This window comes from Musa acuminata, chromosome BXJ2-7 (genome assembly GCF_036884655.1).
Source record: "Musa acuminata AAA Group cultivar baxijiao chromosome BXJ2-7, Cavendish_Baxijiao_AAA, whole genome shotgun sequence".
Classification (NCBI taxonomy): domain Eukaryota; kingdom Viridiplantae; phylum Streptophyta; class Magnoliopsida; order Zingiberales; family Musaceae; genus Musa; species Musa acuminata.
In genome coordinates, this window is record NC_088344.1 from 10773095 (window position 1) to 10789804 (window position 16710).

The 16710-nt window shown below is 41.2% G+C and overlaps 1 protein-coding gene and 1 long non-coding RNA gene across 2 annotated transcripts; one reads left to right on the top strand and one right to left on the bottom strand.

The window, feature by feature from the left end:
* The first annotated feature begins 341 nt into the window (after positions 1–341).
* LOC135617184 (uncharacterized) lies at positions 342–7722 on the top strand. The gene is made up of 2 exons (XR_010488632.1): positions 342–734; positions 7314–7722. It is a non-coding gene; the product is annotated as an uncharacterized LOC135617184 (long non-coding RNA).
* LOC135617183 (sodium/calcium exchanger NCL2-like) lies at positions 7234–15519 on the bottom strand. Its single transcript, XM_065117171.1, has 7 exons — positions 15058–15519; positions 14077–14265; positions 10123–10301; positions 8700–8845; positions 8362–8620; positions 7970–8275; positions 7234–7572 (listed from the first exon to the last, which is right to left on the bottom strand). Exons 1-7 carry the CDS (start codon positions 15494–15496, stop codon positions 7324–7326), a joined length of 1767 nt encoding a protein of 588 aa, XP_064973243.1. The 5' UTR covers positions 15497–15519; the 3' UTR covers positions 7234–7323.
* Positions 15520–16710: the final 1191 nt, after the last annotated feature.

Consider the following 16710-nt stretch of genomic DNA (forward strand, 5'->3'; position numbering starts at 1 on the left):
ACAGAGCTGAAATTGGACACATTTTAAAGTATTAAGTACAATGGCCTTTTATGAAACAATAAAAATGTGACAATCAAGATTGCCATGCGAATTCGCGTATTAATGAAACGAGAGCATCGAAATCATTTCTGAGGCGGTTGCGACGGTCACAGGGTGACGTTATTCGAAGGAGTGGAAAGTTGGCAGGCAAGTGCGCATTGAAGGAAGTCGTCGTCGTCTGGAATGGAGCGCGCTCAAGGACGGGTGTAGTTAGTTGGCTCGCATTGAAGGGTCGTGATGTCTTTTAACGATGAGCAGTGAAGGAATCTCGCAGACGAGGGTTTATTGTCGCAGGTCCTGTGAGAGAGAGTGATTGTACCTCGCGAGTTGTCATCGTCTCAACGAAGACGGTACTGTAGAACCATTCAAGATGAAAAGAGAAAACCAACCACCTTGAAAGGACCCGATTTGTCATCGATTGATACGTCGGTTATTTGTAACTTCGATCATTTTGTTCCAGAGAGTCATGTATAGATTGTAATGGATAGAAACCTTCGTCTCCTTCGACGCCCTCTTTTGGGGTCCGCCTTGGAACCCGCCGAGGTCACCTCTGACCGGACGGCGAGGACCTCCTTCGTGTCGTTGCTCCGGGGACCGAGGGCCCCCGAGTGCCAGCCGGGGCGCTTCGTCAGAGAGAATCCCGCCGACGGCATGTACGTAGCCAACCGGATCGAGGGAGCAAGATCTTGATCCCTGTAAGAACAAGATACCGTCCCTTTAAGCTTCTTGATCTTTTCCTTTTTCCCTGATCTGTCATGGTTCAGTAGTTCTTTAGAATTTTCATTTCTTGACTTCTACTTGGAGATTCGGAACGAAGGTTTAGTGATTATTAATCTTTTGACGTTCTTTTGTCTTCCCGGTGAAGGAATTCTTGAGATTCACCCCATGAGGATACTTTAGTGATTAATCACCAGTGGTAGGGCGTATTTTGGCCCTATGTGAACCACCGACAAACGTTGCAGGCCGATGCAATACCGTACGCCTCCAGAACCGCATGGTGTATGTCACGTCAAGCTCCAACGGTGTGACTGTGTAGCCTGACCACCTCAAAGGCGGGGGGTGGTGTCATCTGCTATTAGGGTAGTGTTGTATGACGCCGCTCAAGTACCCCCGAAGATCTCACCTCATCAGAGAGGTTGTTTCGCCCCCAGAGTCAACGACCATGTCGGACCAGGGCCCGACCAATTCTTGCACGCAGGTATAAATACCCCCAACCTGATTCAAGAAAAGGAGGGGAGAAAATTCAATCGATCACTCCATTGATTTGCTCGTCGGAGGGTCATTTTTGCATGAAAACACGATCATCTCACGAAGACGAGCTACCAACCACCCCGGAGAAGGAGAGACGTAGCACGACATATATAGCGCCTGGATCAACATACCAAGGAACGCTGATCAGTACCCCGTCGTGAGGGCCCGATCAACCTCGGCATCCAACTCAGCCGACAAAAGACTCCTGATATTGACTCGTGGACCAGGCCGTGCTGACTCATCAGCCATAATATATTTGTTCACTAACATTTTGACGCTAGAAGGAGAGCTATGTCGTAGGAGCATCCGGCGGGAGCTCTCTTTTGTCTGTCCCGGATATCAGCCCCTCCCCGTCCTTTAAGATGGGGGGATCCCGACCTCGACTCTAGATCATTACTGGTGCCCGTTCAACGACTCGAACTTACCACGAGACCCTCGGCCGTGTCGCCTGAGGCGTTCCTTAGCCTGACCAAGCAAGTACAAGCGATGGCAGGGATGATGCAGATGCTCGTCCCGCTTATTCCCCTATCGTGCAGCTAGCAGCTCCCTAGATTGACCCGGCCCGACAGAGGCCGAGTAGGGAGCAGGTCGGGACGGGAGAAGCCCGAGACCAAACGACGGACCCAAAAGGTCCGCCCAAGCAGAGCATACCCGCACCCTGTCGAGTCGTACTACCCCACTTTGAGCATGACATCGTATCATCCGACTCGACAAACGACTCGCTTAGGGCCCAATTGTCCCGGGTCAACCAACGTTTGGACGCGTTCTAGCGTGAGTTTCGAAAATCACGGGACGAGTCCAGCGAAGGCGGCTCAAGCGGGTCCCCTTTCACTCAGGAAGTACAGGACAAGCCGGTACCTCTCAACTTCAAGCTGCCGACGGCATCTCCGATCCCACGAAGCACGTCTCCGCAGTCAGGGCTCAGATGGCCCTCTCTGGCACCTCTAATGCATTGATGTGCCAGGCATTTCCGACCACTCTAAGGGGACCGGCACGAGCATGGTTTAGTCGGCTAGGCCAATCCTCGGTCTCATCCTTCGACCTACTCGCCGAGGAGTGTGGGCAGAACTTCCTCGCCAGCGCATGACTTAGGCCTTCCATGGCCACCTTGCTCGCGCTATCCTAGCACGAAGACGAGTCGCTCTCTCAGTTCGTGGCACGCTTTGCCACTGAGATCCGAGGATTCCCGGACGCTCACCCCTCTCTTATCATGCAGGCATTTCTGACGGGCGTGAAGCTTTCAAGGTTCTTCTGGTCACTAATCGAGAGGCCGCCAGTAGCCATCCTCGAGATGCTCCAGCACGCCGACCGGTACATCGCCGTCGAAGCTCTAGTGGCGAAAAAGTGCATGAACAGTAAGAGGCCAAGGGTGGGACAAACCCGTGGAACAACTTCAGCAACCCCGCTAGAGGCCTGACTGATAAGAGCTACTACTCCCAAGGCCTCCGCCTCTCCCTCTGAGCATGTTTCACTGGGACTACGACCACGACACAAAAGATTGCCATGACCTCCAGAATCAAAGTGAGGACTTCATCCGAAAGGGTCACCTTGGGCGCTATCTCGAGGAACCCCGAGAAGCAACTCCACGTCCTAGGGGACCCATCAAAAGACGTCTCGTCATCCAAAATCTCCCGTCGAAAAGCCACTCGCGACAAGAGGTCCACAGGCTCTCTAGATCGATTCCCGACCTACGGCTCGCTGGCCCAGCTCTTGCCCGAGCCTCTCCAGATCGGTTCCCGACCTACGGCTCGTCGGCCCAGCACTTGCCCGAGCCTCTCCAGATCAGTTCCCGACCTGTAGCTCGCCGGCCCAGCTCTTGCCTGAGCCTCCCCAAATCGGTTCCCGACCTACGGCTCGTCGGCCCAGCTCTTGCTCGAGCCTCTCCAGATCGCTCCCAACTGGCGACCCATCAGCACTCAATTCGGAACCGAGCTTACAACTCAGTCCCCAGATTCAATTCGGAGCCGAGCTCACAACTCGGTCCCCAAATTCAATTCGGAGCCGAGGTCACACCTCGGTCCCCAGATTCTATTCGGAGCCGAGCTCACATCTCGGTCCCCAGATTCAATTCGAAGCCGAACTCATAAAATCGGTCCCCAGATTCTATTCGGAACCGAGCTCACAACTCACTCCCCATATTCAATTTGGAGTCGAGCTCACAACTCGGTCTCCATATTCAATTCAGAGTCGAGCCTCTCCAGATCGCTCCCAACTAACGACCCGTCAGCACTCAATTCGGAACTGAGCTCACAACTCAGTCCCCAGATTCAATTCGGAGCCGAGCTCACACCTCGGTCCCCAAATTCTATTCGGAGCCGAGCTCACAAAATCGATCCCCAGATTCTATTTGGAACTGAGCTCACAACTCGGTCCCCAGATTCTATTTGGAGTCGAGCTCACAACTCGATCCCCAGATTCAATTCGGAGGCGAGCTCACACCTTGGTCCCTAGATTTAATTCAGAGCCAAGCTCACAACTCGGTCTCCAAATTCAATTCGGAACCGTGCTCACAACTCGGTCACCAGATTCAATTCAGAGCCGAGCTCACACCTCGGTCCCCAGATTCAATTCGAAGCCGAGCTCACAACTCGGTCTCTAGATTCAATTCGAAGCCAAGCTCACAACTCGATCCCCATATTCAATTCGGACCCGCGCTCACAACTCGGTCCCCAGATTCAATTCGGAGCCGAGTTCACATCTCGATCCCCAGATTCAATTCGGAGTCGAGCTCACAACTCGATCCTCATATTCAATTCGGAGCCGAGCTCACACCTCGGTCCCCAGATTCAATTCGGAGCCAAGCTCACAACTCGGTCCCCAGATTCTATTTGGAGACGAGCTTACAACTCGGTCCCCAGATTCAATTCGGAGCTGAGCTCACAACTCGGTCCCCAGATTCAATTCGGAGCCGAGCTCACAACTCGGTCCCTAGATTCAATTTGGAGCCGAGCTCACAACTCGGTCCCCAGATTCAATTCAGAGCTGAGCTCACAACTCGGTCCCCAGATTCTATTCGGAGCCGAGCTCACACCTCGATCCCCAGATTCTTTTCGAAGCCGAGCTCACAACTCGATCCCCAGATTCAATTCGGAGCTGAACTCACACCTCGGTCCCCAGATTCTATTCAGAGCTAAGCTCACAACTCGGTCCCAGATTCAATTCGGAGCCGAGCTCGTCGTGATAAATGCCTCTAGGAAAGGGAATTTAGGGTTATGCACCTACAATGATATTTGAGAGATGGCATAAAGTTAGTATCAATAATACGAAAGAAATTGTAAGGAACTCTGGGCAATGAAATTATCGACTTTAGGAATGATGAATTAAGAATGCTGGAGTAAACTTGTCTTTGTCAGTGCCAAAACATAAAGAAAAGGAAGTCCAGCATAAAGATCATCAAAGCTGTCAGTAGCAAACAGGTAGCATTCAATTGTTATGAACAGGTGCACATGATGGATCCAGATTCAAGGGGTCATGGTGTCATACATTCTGAAGCTGCACTTATTCAATGGCCCAAGCAGGTTCTTAACATTTCCCATACAAACAGTTCAGTTTATCCTCTGTCCCTGCTATAGCTTTACCTATAATTAGTAGGAAGCAAAGTAATAATTTCACTAACATACAGAGCACAATCGATCATCTCTCTTGTTGAAATGAATTGATTCGGTGGGATATGTCTAGTAAATATGCAATGATACTTGTCCTAAAACTCACCCTGGCTCTCGCATGCCAAATGTAGCACAAGATTCAATTTATATAGGAGAGCTCTCACAGAGATGGTGAGGCTTCTTCATTCTCTAATCCAGCACCTGCAGTCATGGATTAGTGACATTGTCACGTCTAGCTTAGTACCTTCACAAGATACAGGTTAGTCTGATCTGATGGGGCTCGGAATTAAGATGTTTACATGAATAGAAATATCAAGTGTCACTAGAGAGTGCAAATTATCTTCCATATAAATAGATCAAGATGCTTGTTCGATAAATTTTTTAGTCCTGCTTGAATGCTATTTTGACAAGTACATGTAAGTTTACTGAATTTTTGCTTTTGACTTTTTTTTCAGCTTTATCTCATAGCACATGCCTCATGTATGTACACATGTCACCTGTGTTTGTCCTATCACAGTAACACTTCAGTTTCAACATTCTTTTCTTAGACACAGCTCAATGACTAAAAGATCCATATTCTCTACCCTAAGTAGGTGACACACTATGACTTCTTGTTGTTGTTGCATTGCTATTTGTTCTCCAGTATTTGTCTTTGTTAACCATGTATATTATTTGCTACCCATAATAGGATGAAAAAAAAAAATTCTAAATGCAGAAGCGAAAAATATGCAAAGTAGAAGAGTTCTAGCTAGGATTAGTAAGAACATTACTGATCAGTGATTTCAGAATAAGTTGTCTTCGCCAGGTTGTACTTTCTTCCTTTGTTCTTTGAAGTGCTATGAATTTTTTGCTTGATGACATGATTTTTCTTAGCAATAAATCGTTAGTCTCCACCAAGAATATGTAAGCAGGTGAATTTTCATCTGTGGTGTTTTTAAGTGTTGATTACAGCCTTATCTCTCAAGGTTTCCAGCTTTGTCCTTTTCAAATGTTAAAATAACATTTTTTTAGCCGATGATTAAGTAGCAAGCATAGGTTTGTTTTTCTATTTGACACTTTGATGTTGCTGTTAACAATTAAAAAAAATAGTTGGTTCAGATGCTCCATATAATTTTTTCCTCTTGATCCTAAAGATTGCTGGGCCAGCGAGCAATTTATGCTTCTTTCAGAGGTTAGATAAATCTTCTGTTTGAGGTTCCTATATAATCTTAGTGTAAATTGTTGAGTTTGGTGTCTTAAACTGTCGGTCTATCTAAGTCTTCCATGCAGTTACATTTTGGTAGATTGTTAAGGGTTACAATCACTAAGTTAGCTATTTGTGCTAATGAGAATCCTAATTTACTATAATCCAGTATTGATAGAGTACCTCTTAACCTTGATGAACAGCATAAAGCTGCGGCTTCCACTGTAGGTAGTGTTTGTTATCTTGAATTAGCAGTAGGTGCTCAGGAAATATGTATGGGGATTCACTTAATTCTGATTTGGATTCAGTTAGAATACTGAAGACTGTGTGTCGAGCATTATTGTTTTGATGGTTTGTGAGTTCTCTTCATGATCTCTTTACATCCTAAATTTACATGTTATAAAGTTAATGTGTTTTCTAGAAGGGAAATTAGCTTATCAGCAGGAGAATCTTATCTTACTGTTTGCTAACTTTCAAGGTAGGTTTAGTCTAAAGCCCACAGCCCTTTTCAAGGTATGATCCATTTCAAATTTTATTTGTCATGGAATCTAGAAATATAGCCGGATAGTCTTTTTTTTTTGTTTTTTTTGTTCTCCTCCAGCTTGATGATAGTTCAGTACATAAACTTCTGGTGAAATAATATGAAAAATATGTGAACTGGTGCAATTTTTTTGGGGCTAGGAAGAAGTAAGGATTTACCCCTTCATTGATCTTCTGACATAGTTCACGACTCCCTGCCTATTGTTCATGGAAAAATTGCATACGCATGCATGCATCCCTCCATAGTTCATGACTTTGGTATTTGCCTCTCTAAAAATTGAAGTCTTATCATCAATGAAATTTTAATACTTTTACAAACTCGAACCATGAGTCTGTAAGTAAAAGTTGTGATATATATGAAATATCTAAATATGGGTGAGCAAAAAAAAAAAAATTGCTATTTAAACTTTTAAATGATAATAGATATGTAAAAGCGCCTTTATATATTTACCTGTAGGTCACTAGGAAATAACGGTATAAATTTCTCATGCGATAACGGATACCTATGAAACAAGGTTTGTAATTAATAGTTTGGAACAAGTATTTATGAAAAAAGTCGTTTTATTTCTTCTTGTTTCTAAGCTTTGATCCACACACTGTTTTGAAATCCAAGCATTCTCACCAGAAAGAGTATTTTTTTTCTTAAAACAAGATTTTAGTAGTACAAAATGAAACATCTGGTGCTCCACCACCAGGGTAATTGATCTATGACCATCCCAAGATGAAGTCCAGCACATAAACAAGAACCAGAGCGAGCGGATACAGCAAGAACGCAACAAAGCAAGTCCAAAGTGGGAATGTGGTGCGGAGGCTCGTGAAGATGCCCATCACAACGCATACTATGAGAATGACCAGCACTTCCGCCGAGAAGTCCCATGTCAAGTGTCTCACGTAAACAAGAGCCAAGAAGACGGCCAAGCATAGGGTGTTGTTCATCGTCACCCCACCATATATCTGCAGCACAAAAGAGCAGAGTGAGGAGTAGGTAGGTAGTCCAGAATAATTTTTTTTGTCAAAACTGTTGATTGTAGAATAAGCGTAGCAGACACCTTTCACAATTTTCAACTTCAACATTAGTGGTTGAAGTTGAAAATTCGCTGACCACATACCACAAACAGATTAATCATAAAAGATATAATAATCTTGTACGAACTTTTTTAAAAAAATGCCAAATGAGGACCCAAAGCTGAACAAAAATACGTTAATTAATTGATTATTTAACTACCCACTACTACCTGCAGCATGGTCACTATACCAACTAATATCCAACCAACTTCAACAAAGTTCACATGAAAGTAGCTTAGATGAATGGAGAATTGCACAAGTTTAAACAAAAAGCCTGAAGACAAACCTCGGAAAAAGTTAGTGAGGCAGTTCTTTGCGTCTTTCGGCTGGCAAAAATAATTGCTGATACAGCTTCACTAGAGTTGGTAGCCAATGGCATTGCAATGAAAGATATGAAAAAGGAAGGTATCTTTGTAGCAATTGAGAAATTATCAACAGCATCCACAAGAGGGTCAGCAAAAACAGCAGCGATGGAAGTTCCGAGAATCAAAAGCAGGATTGATGTAACGCAGGTTGATGCTGGATTTTTGATATTTTCTACTGCAGCCTCATCAATCTGATCAATAAGCATATTGCGTTGCTCCCTTGCTTCCTGCATGGCATAAAGAAGTTGTCACTTATGACCCACCCCCCAGGTTGCAACTAAGTCATATTATGCATAAAAAGGAAGCAACTTACCATGTAATAATCAACAATGTCGTTTGAGTGAGATGCAGAAGAACGATGATTAACCTTAGTAATCCATTTTGAGATGCCCTTAATAAACTCCTCTTCTTGAATGTTGCCATCATGTGATGTATCAAATTCTTTCATTATTTTGTCTACGACAACATCGTTATCCAAATTTACCTCATGGATCTTAAGCCCTATGATAAATGCTCTTAACTCTGAAGGTGATATTAATTGATTTTTATCCTGATCTATTTTATGAAACAGCCTGCATTGGAACATATAAAAAACGATAGTACAAAGATGAAATTTTAGAAAAGGTAACAAAGATTAGATAAAAGACCAACTTTTCAATGACAGGTTTATTAGGTCTTCCATCATCATCAATAAGCCGTCCTAGGGCTGCCGTCTGAGGATGTCCTAGAATTCCTAATATCATAAGCATATGCTCGGCAAATTCCAGTTTTCTCCTGTGAATCCATGGCTGAAGGACCTGGTTCATCAAAATGCATACAGTGTTGATATCACTTAGAAAAGTTCCATAAGTGGGTATGCAAATGTGAATCCATGTTTATTTTTCAATCAAAATGAACCGGATACATTAAGACCATCATATCAAAACAGAGATGAGCAAAAAGGAAGGTTAAAAAATGTCCTTAAGCATGCAAAGAACATATGAAAAAAATATTTGTATTCCGATGCCTACCTTTCATGATGATATTCTTGTGCAGCTATTTAACTCATTAACATACATGCGGTGCTTGCTGTCAAATTTGGATGGCTTAAACTATGACAACTAAAACCACTTTATAAAAAAGCTGAGATGAGCAAGAAAAATAGTCTAAAGATTTTCTTAAGCATTGAAAATTAAACGATCTAATATAATTTATTCCCATGACTATCTCTCACGATTGCATTCTTGTGCAGCTATTCAACTTAATTGGCATTGCTAATGCTGCAAGGTATTCCTATTTGATAAAACAATCAAGCTTTAGAATCACAGACCAATATTGGTTTTGACACCTGCTTAGACTACCACGGAACTAGTATATTAGATAGTATATCAACCTAAACAATCTAAAGGGTCTGGAGACTTTGGAATCAAGCACTTAGATGTTATCTTATACCAAGTTAAAGGCATAACTCTTAAAGTTTTTAAGTTTTCTTTTTTCTAAACTTTTTGTACTTCTCATTTTTTTTATTTTTATAACATGCAATCCAACTGATTAACTTACTAGTTTGACCAGTGACCTAAGGCTAGATGATATTGCTATTTGGTCTGGTCTTAATAACTATGGATTAAATGGAAAAAGAAACTAAAAGAAAATTTGTCATTCTTTAGAACAACATAAGCACTATAAGAGTTGGGACACTTATGTCAGGATCAAATATCGACAAAGATGTTTTAAAGTGTAGTTTTAGAATATACCTTTTCACATTTGAACCATCAATTTATTAGTCTAAATGATTAGCACCATAAATATAACAATGTGCGTTTGAAAAAGAGAATATAAATATGTACCTAAAAGATAGAAAATAGATGGCTAAATGTGATAGAGATATTATTGCCCGAAAAAGGATTATAATGGCTAATTGTGATAATAAATTACAAGATTTTGGGTAAAATAACAACAGCTTGTGAGTAAAACATCCAACATAACCGATGGCTAAGCAAAGTTAAACATCCAAAATATCCAAACCAATGCTAGAAGATAAATAAGCTAATTAGCTTTGACTTAAAAAAACTTGGCAACAACACTAGCAAGTTACCTGATACAAGCAATAAGACACCAAGAGTGCAATTGCAACAATGAGAGCAATCAAGACTGCTACACGTCCAGAAAGAAACTTGAAAACTCTTGGCAGTTGCACAATGATAAATGGAATGATAGATATAACCATGATCTTTGCAGCATGGCTTGTTTGTGAATCAGTTGTAATCCCGGATGCTTCAAAAATAAAAGAAATCACATAATCACAACTTAACCAAAGAGCAAAATTAAGAATCTTATACTAGATTGAGTAACCAGAATATGCAAGATCATTTTATACATTTCCTATGACAAATGTGTAAGAAGTAAGAACATCTCTTGTAAGGCATCAATTGGAACAGCTTTGCGAGAAACATTACTATATCACGTCTGAAAAATTATGCCCAGGAATGACCAATGAAGAATTTGAAATAGATCGAACAGACTGCTCTATCCATATCTAGCAAAAAGCAAAGATATTTTCATAATGCACAATATGATATCTATATTAAGTTCAAATAAAAACAATTCAGTGATGCTGGATCTTGGTTAGAGACCACTCGAGAAAATTCACATCAATTGAGCATGAGTCCAAGTCCAAGAAGGTTTGAGAAAACTTTAGCTGTTTTTCTTACCTTAAGCCAAGGTACACAAAAAAGAAAAAAAAGAGAGGTCAATATTTTTTCATAAAACTCCAATAAATTTTATAAATGAACTAATGGAACATTAATCAAACCAGGGTCTGTCGTACCGAGCCGTACCGCCCAGTATGGGCAGTACGTACCGGTCCGACAGTACTATAGTACTGTAGCAGTACTGTATCACTGTAGTAGTGCACTGTAGCACTGTAACAGTGCTACAGTACTTGGTACACCTGGGTGTACCACTCGGTATACCGTACCGTACCGGTACCAAGCCCAGGTCGAAATATTGGTACGGTACGGTATTGCGAACTTTGAATCAAACCATATCACTTGAAGGTCAGCATTGACATTTATGGTCCTAAGAAAAATAGCATTCATTTGTCAGACACTAGCAATGAATAAAACCTCTTTCATTTATTAGGTGATTTCAGAATGATGTAAAAAATGTGTGAGAATAAAAAATTATATCTAATATTCCTTATTTGCAAGGTATGTAAGTTAACAATTAGGGGACATTAATAAGGCCTATAAATTTTTTGAGCATATTAAGGATGACAATCGATATATTCTAACATTTTTGCTCCCACAGTAATAGCATCATTAGTAGAATTTCACTAAGGGCAGGCCTTGGTATAATAGCAAAGTTGTTCCTTTGCAACTTGGGTAATCAAGGTCTAAGTCACAATAGCATCCATATTCATAGGGGTAAGGCTGTGTCACTATGGCAGAAACCTCATGCACTAAATTTAGTAGAAGCTTATTGAATTCATTTTCTTCTAACAAAGCAAAAGCAGTGTCCTACACTCCCAAAAATGACTTCATCTTGTTAGCTTACAAGGAGGAATAAATTTTCAAAAAGAAAGAGGAGAAAGAAAGAGATGTGATAACAAAAAATTATGATTCTTGGTTGTCCAGGTTTGTCATTTTTAGTAAAATTAGGTATGACTTATTTGTATCGGTTTTTAAAATTTCTCCTTTTCCAGAAACAATTTCAATAATAACAAGAACACAGGCATAAAGTCCCAACTATTTAGGGTCGGTTACATGGATCGTTTACTATCATTGAGGTCTATAAAGAGCTATATCATTAATTAAGTTATGAATATTTAAATCTTTATTTATAGTTTCAATTAAAGTCTTTCATGTGTCATCCTACCTCTCCTTATACCACCTTCTTAGTGATACCTCCTTATACCACAAAGGTAATCATTTTACTTATTCTAAGTGTCGCATCTTTAGATCTCCTAAGCAAACATCTTTTCCCCTATTAAATTATAATATGATGCTTCAACTCACTAATTAATAATTAATATTTTCCTCTAATTATTAAATATATTTCATGGTAACATAATATATACTGCATCAGCATTCAGGCAGCTGTGCACCAGAGGGAGAGAAGTGGCACAATTCATGAAGCAAAGAAGAACAAAATAATTTCATGTTATTTAAGTGATCAAATCCTAGTATTCTAATGACAATGCCATAGTTTCAATCTATAAGCTTAATACTTAAGCCCCAAGACAATTATTTAGATTGCCCTCCAAGAGTAACAATTAAAGAAAGTAACTAATTTGCAATCTAATTTAAAAATATAGTAAATAGAGATCAAATTGGTTTTATTGTAATTGAGCCAATCTCTTTCCCTTTCAAGCTTTCCAAATTGAGATCATAATTGTGATCATGATTCTGATAAAAAAATTTGATATGTTTTAGCTCGATAGAAGCAAAACCATCAAATACTATGTGATCAAACTGATATCTAGAGTTTTCAAGCTCAATCTAGCCATTCTAGGAATCATTCTGACATGACAAACCCAAACCTAGACTGCGTCAAGCATAAGACCTGAAATACGGGAATCATGAATGACTTACCTCCCTTCTGCTTTATATAAAATCTGATTCTATGAAGCAGGATTTTGATTATATACTCCAAGAGAAAACCAGACTGTCACGAACGGTCGTCGCACACCCGCAACAACTCCGTTCAACGAACCGTTCATCGCTCACACCTACATGTACAGCTGCTTGGCAACATGTTTTGTCTTGGTTTTGGATCATTTTGCTTGTAAAAATGTAAGTTCGAACAAGCTGCACCGTTACAAAGCAACCGCTCACCGAACTGAGCAAAACAGCCCAAAACAACTCCGTTTTCGTGTGCCGCAGGCTGATTTCTGGAATCCGCCTCCGCTCACCAAAACGTCAGCCATCTCAACCCCTTGGAACCCCCCGGGTGGCACAGGGCTGGATGGGGCTTCGGTATAGTACCGGGCGTTGAACACTCTTTCGCAAGTTCGCACGTTGCCTTGACGGGAACTTGTTGTCGCGCCCGGGACTTGGTGAATAGCTGTTTGTGGGCTTGCAGCTGTTCGTTCAACCTTCTAAAGCCCTTGTTTTCCCCCTCTCCCTCTTTTCTCTTGTGCACACAAGGTGCTTGCTGAATTGCTTGTAAAGCTTCCCCTTTTCGCGAGACGTCGAGACTTGTCCGTCGCTCGTTCTTCGAACTAACCAACTTTCTCTTTTTACAGGTCCTTCGGGACCTGTGAGAGGTTACAAGTGGGCTGATCTTTGCGGATGCAAATCGCAAGGGCGAAGCGCGACTTAGGCAACGCAAGCTAAGTTCGCGTCTTTGCCGCAAGGGTGCTCTGCGACTTAGGCAACGTAAGCTAAGTTCGCGTCTCGGCCGTAAGGGTGCCTCACGCCTTAGGCAATTCCAGCTAAGGCCGTGACAAGACGGCGCTTCAAGTAAGAACTAATTCATACATAATGTTCCAAGTTTTTTTATAAGGGACAACAAGAAATGGTTGGGCTAAAAAGGACTTAGAAGCTAGAATGAAGGTAGTAGATTTATCATATTCAAATTGGAGGTTGAAGTATATTGTTGCATTAACATTATCAGTCTCTAAAATTTAAGCAGCTCTTGACCTTCTTATGCCACACCACAGTTATTTCTATTTTTATCAGCTAATCTTACTAATCAAACCCACACTAATCAGGAAAATCAAAGCAACAAGTCCCTGTCACATTTTCTTCAATTGCAGACTCTGAGAAGGCAAGCAGAATGAAATGTGTGTGTGTATGTGTATAGATAGTCAGATACACACACACGTGCCAGAGCTTACAACTAAAAACAAGAGCTATTTCAGAGAGAAAAATGAAGAGGACTTTGCCTAAAAATAACATAAATAATTCTGCAGAAAAGATCGAAAAGGGGTAGATACCAAATAGACCTAAACCAGAATGAAAGTGTTCTTATAGCAGATCTTATAACTAAAGTTAATTTGCACAAAGCCAAAATACATAATTCTGGGGAAGTTCAATAAACAGCATACCAAATAGACTGAAACCATTTGTATCTTGTGAATCTACCGAAGTTGAATTCTCTAAAAGATCACATTTTCCAACAACAACACAAGAACCCCAAAGCAATGTTATAAGCATAACAGTTGATCCAGCAAGCAAACCCATTCCAATCAAGACCTGATTCTGTGCAACTTCTTTGCTCCCAGACAGACCAGAAACTGCATAGTTTGTTAGTAAAGTTGTATCAGCAAAAGTACATCAACTGTAACATTGAACAAAAGTATCATTCGCCAAATTAGCTAGTTTCGATAAACTCATATTTCTCTTACTTGTAAATTATCATCTCATGATGCACAGTTTCTATTCAAGAAAAAGCAACAGTAACTTTCATCGCCAGAATTTAGCTACAATCGGCTGAAACCACCTCATAACCTAAGACTAAAGAAACTGAATGCCTCTTAAAGTTTTAGTCATATATCAAATATTATAATTGTAAAAGTGTCTTTGCAATGGGGATGAAAATTTTTCCTTTGACTTCAGAGAATTTTCCACCACCATTTTTCCTATTTCATTTTTTTTTTATTCTTCTTAACAGGATGTCTCCGTTTCCATCACTCCTTCACGTTCTTGGGCTCCGGAGGAGACAGTCCAGTCACACCCTAGGTGTATTCTTGACCATTCCCACATGAAAGGATGAAGTACTCGTCACGATTGCGCTTGCCCATTGACGACCCCCTTTACTAGTAACTATTCGACCAATTTCCTGATCGTAATCCTTCACACAACATAGAGATTCTAATACGAGCTTCCAAAATTTTCGCCAACACGATAAAATCAAGCAAGAAAGGAAAATACAAACTCACACAGCACAACGACAAAACCAAACGAAATCATATCATAAATAGGAAAATTGGCATAACAAGAAACAGATCCCATGAAGTTTCACGCGAGTCCAACCCACATCAGAGAGATGACGACCAGAGGAACAGAAAAAGCAAGAAATGATCTACCAAGAATGAGCAAGGCGTCGGGGAGAGCCCCAAGAATCGGGAGGAAGAGGCCCCCCACGATCCCAGGGCCCAAGATCTCAAGCAGCATCTCGCTCCCGGCCGAGAGGCACGTCGCCGCCTTATACATCAAGAACCCGTACACCAGCACGAGGAACAGGTTCCCCGCCACCGTGGTGGTGCAGGGGAGGAACCCGTACGAGGGCTCACACGCCTCCGCAGCGCTCCCTCGGGGGAGGACGAGCAAGGGGCTGTGCTTGTACCCAGCAGCGGCGTAGCCGGAGATCCCATCGGAGGCCGGCAGCTCCATCGCGTCCCCATCGGACGGCGGCGAAATCGCGCGGCCGTCGACGCATCGGCCGGAGAGGAGAAGGACGAGGAGGGAGAAGACGAAGGCAAGGAGGAGAGGAGGGAAGTCGACAGGTCGGTGCCGGTGCGCCATCAGCCCACAAAGGTTAAGGCGAGCTGATCGAGAAGATGAGGCCGCTCTTAGTAAACTAACAGAAGTAACTTTTGCAAAGAAGCCCACAATTCTTTCGCTATCAACTTTGATGTGTAAATTTTACGAAAAAGTCCATTGACTTCCTTCAATTACTTTATTTAGGTGTATATTGAATGAACCGCGGAGGATCGGACGGTTGTTATACGCGCATGCAGCCGTCGTTTCGTTATTGGTGAATGCAATGAAAGCAAGAGAAGACGAGATGGATGCGCTGTGTGTGTCGCTCATTCTTTTCTCGTCGGAGCGTCGGTGGTGGGGACGGTAATGGTTTCGCTTTCCTTGCGCTCCTCTCGTTCGGGCAGTACAGATTGGAGGATAAATAGAATAGACGTGTCCTTTAGTCAGATCCGTACGGGTTTAGATTGTGTTATACTCGTTGGCTCCACTGTGGGCCCGGGAGAGATTTCGGATAAGAATCCTCTTGTAAGTATTGGGATAATATTTTGTTATCGTTGACGAATATTATGTTAATCATAATAAGAAATGAATTTACTTAAAAACAATGTTACCGGAAGGACAAGGAATTTTAATATTTAATTTTTATTATATAAATATCTTATGTATTCTAAAATTTTTGTAGGAGGATTCGAAAAAATATTTTGAATATACATGTAATTTTGGTAGGTAAAATTATAAAAATTAAGAAAAATTATTTTCAAGATTTAGCTGAGAAGGTGTGTAAGAAATTTTGATCATGAATTTAAATTAATTTAGGGGAATTTTTTATATTACCTTTATTTGATTATTCTCTTATAATGAAAAATCTTGACTTTTTTTTAGAATAAAGATAAGAAAGATTATTATATTTTATTATTAACTAATTATTATAAATAATAAGTATTTTATGATGTCTAGAGTTAGTGTCTTAGGTGGACTTAAAATCAATAAGTTGTAGTGAAAAAAGAATAAACATGATCAAGAAAAGAAATCCTGATAATTAGATTTCTTAGTTTTACCGACTATACAAGAGGTGAGAAATACTTTGAGAATATTATCTAGTATTTTTAGAAAGGATAAAAAAATATAAATTCTTCTACGAGCTGTGCTGTATAAGAAAAGTGTACAAAATTAGAATTATGTTTAAGTGAGAAAAACTCTGAGCTCATATGATAAAAAATTTGATTGGATATTGACGAAAAGTATCGAACCACATT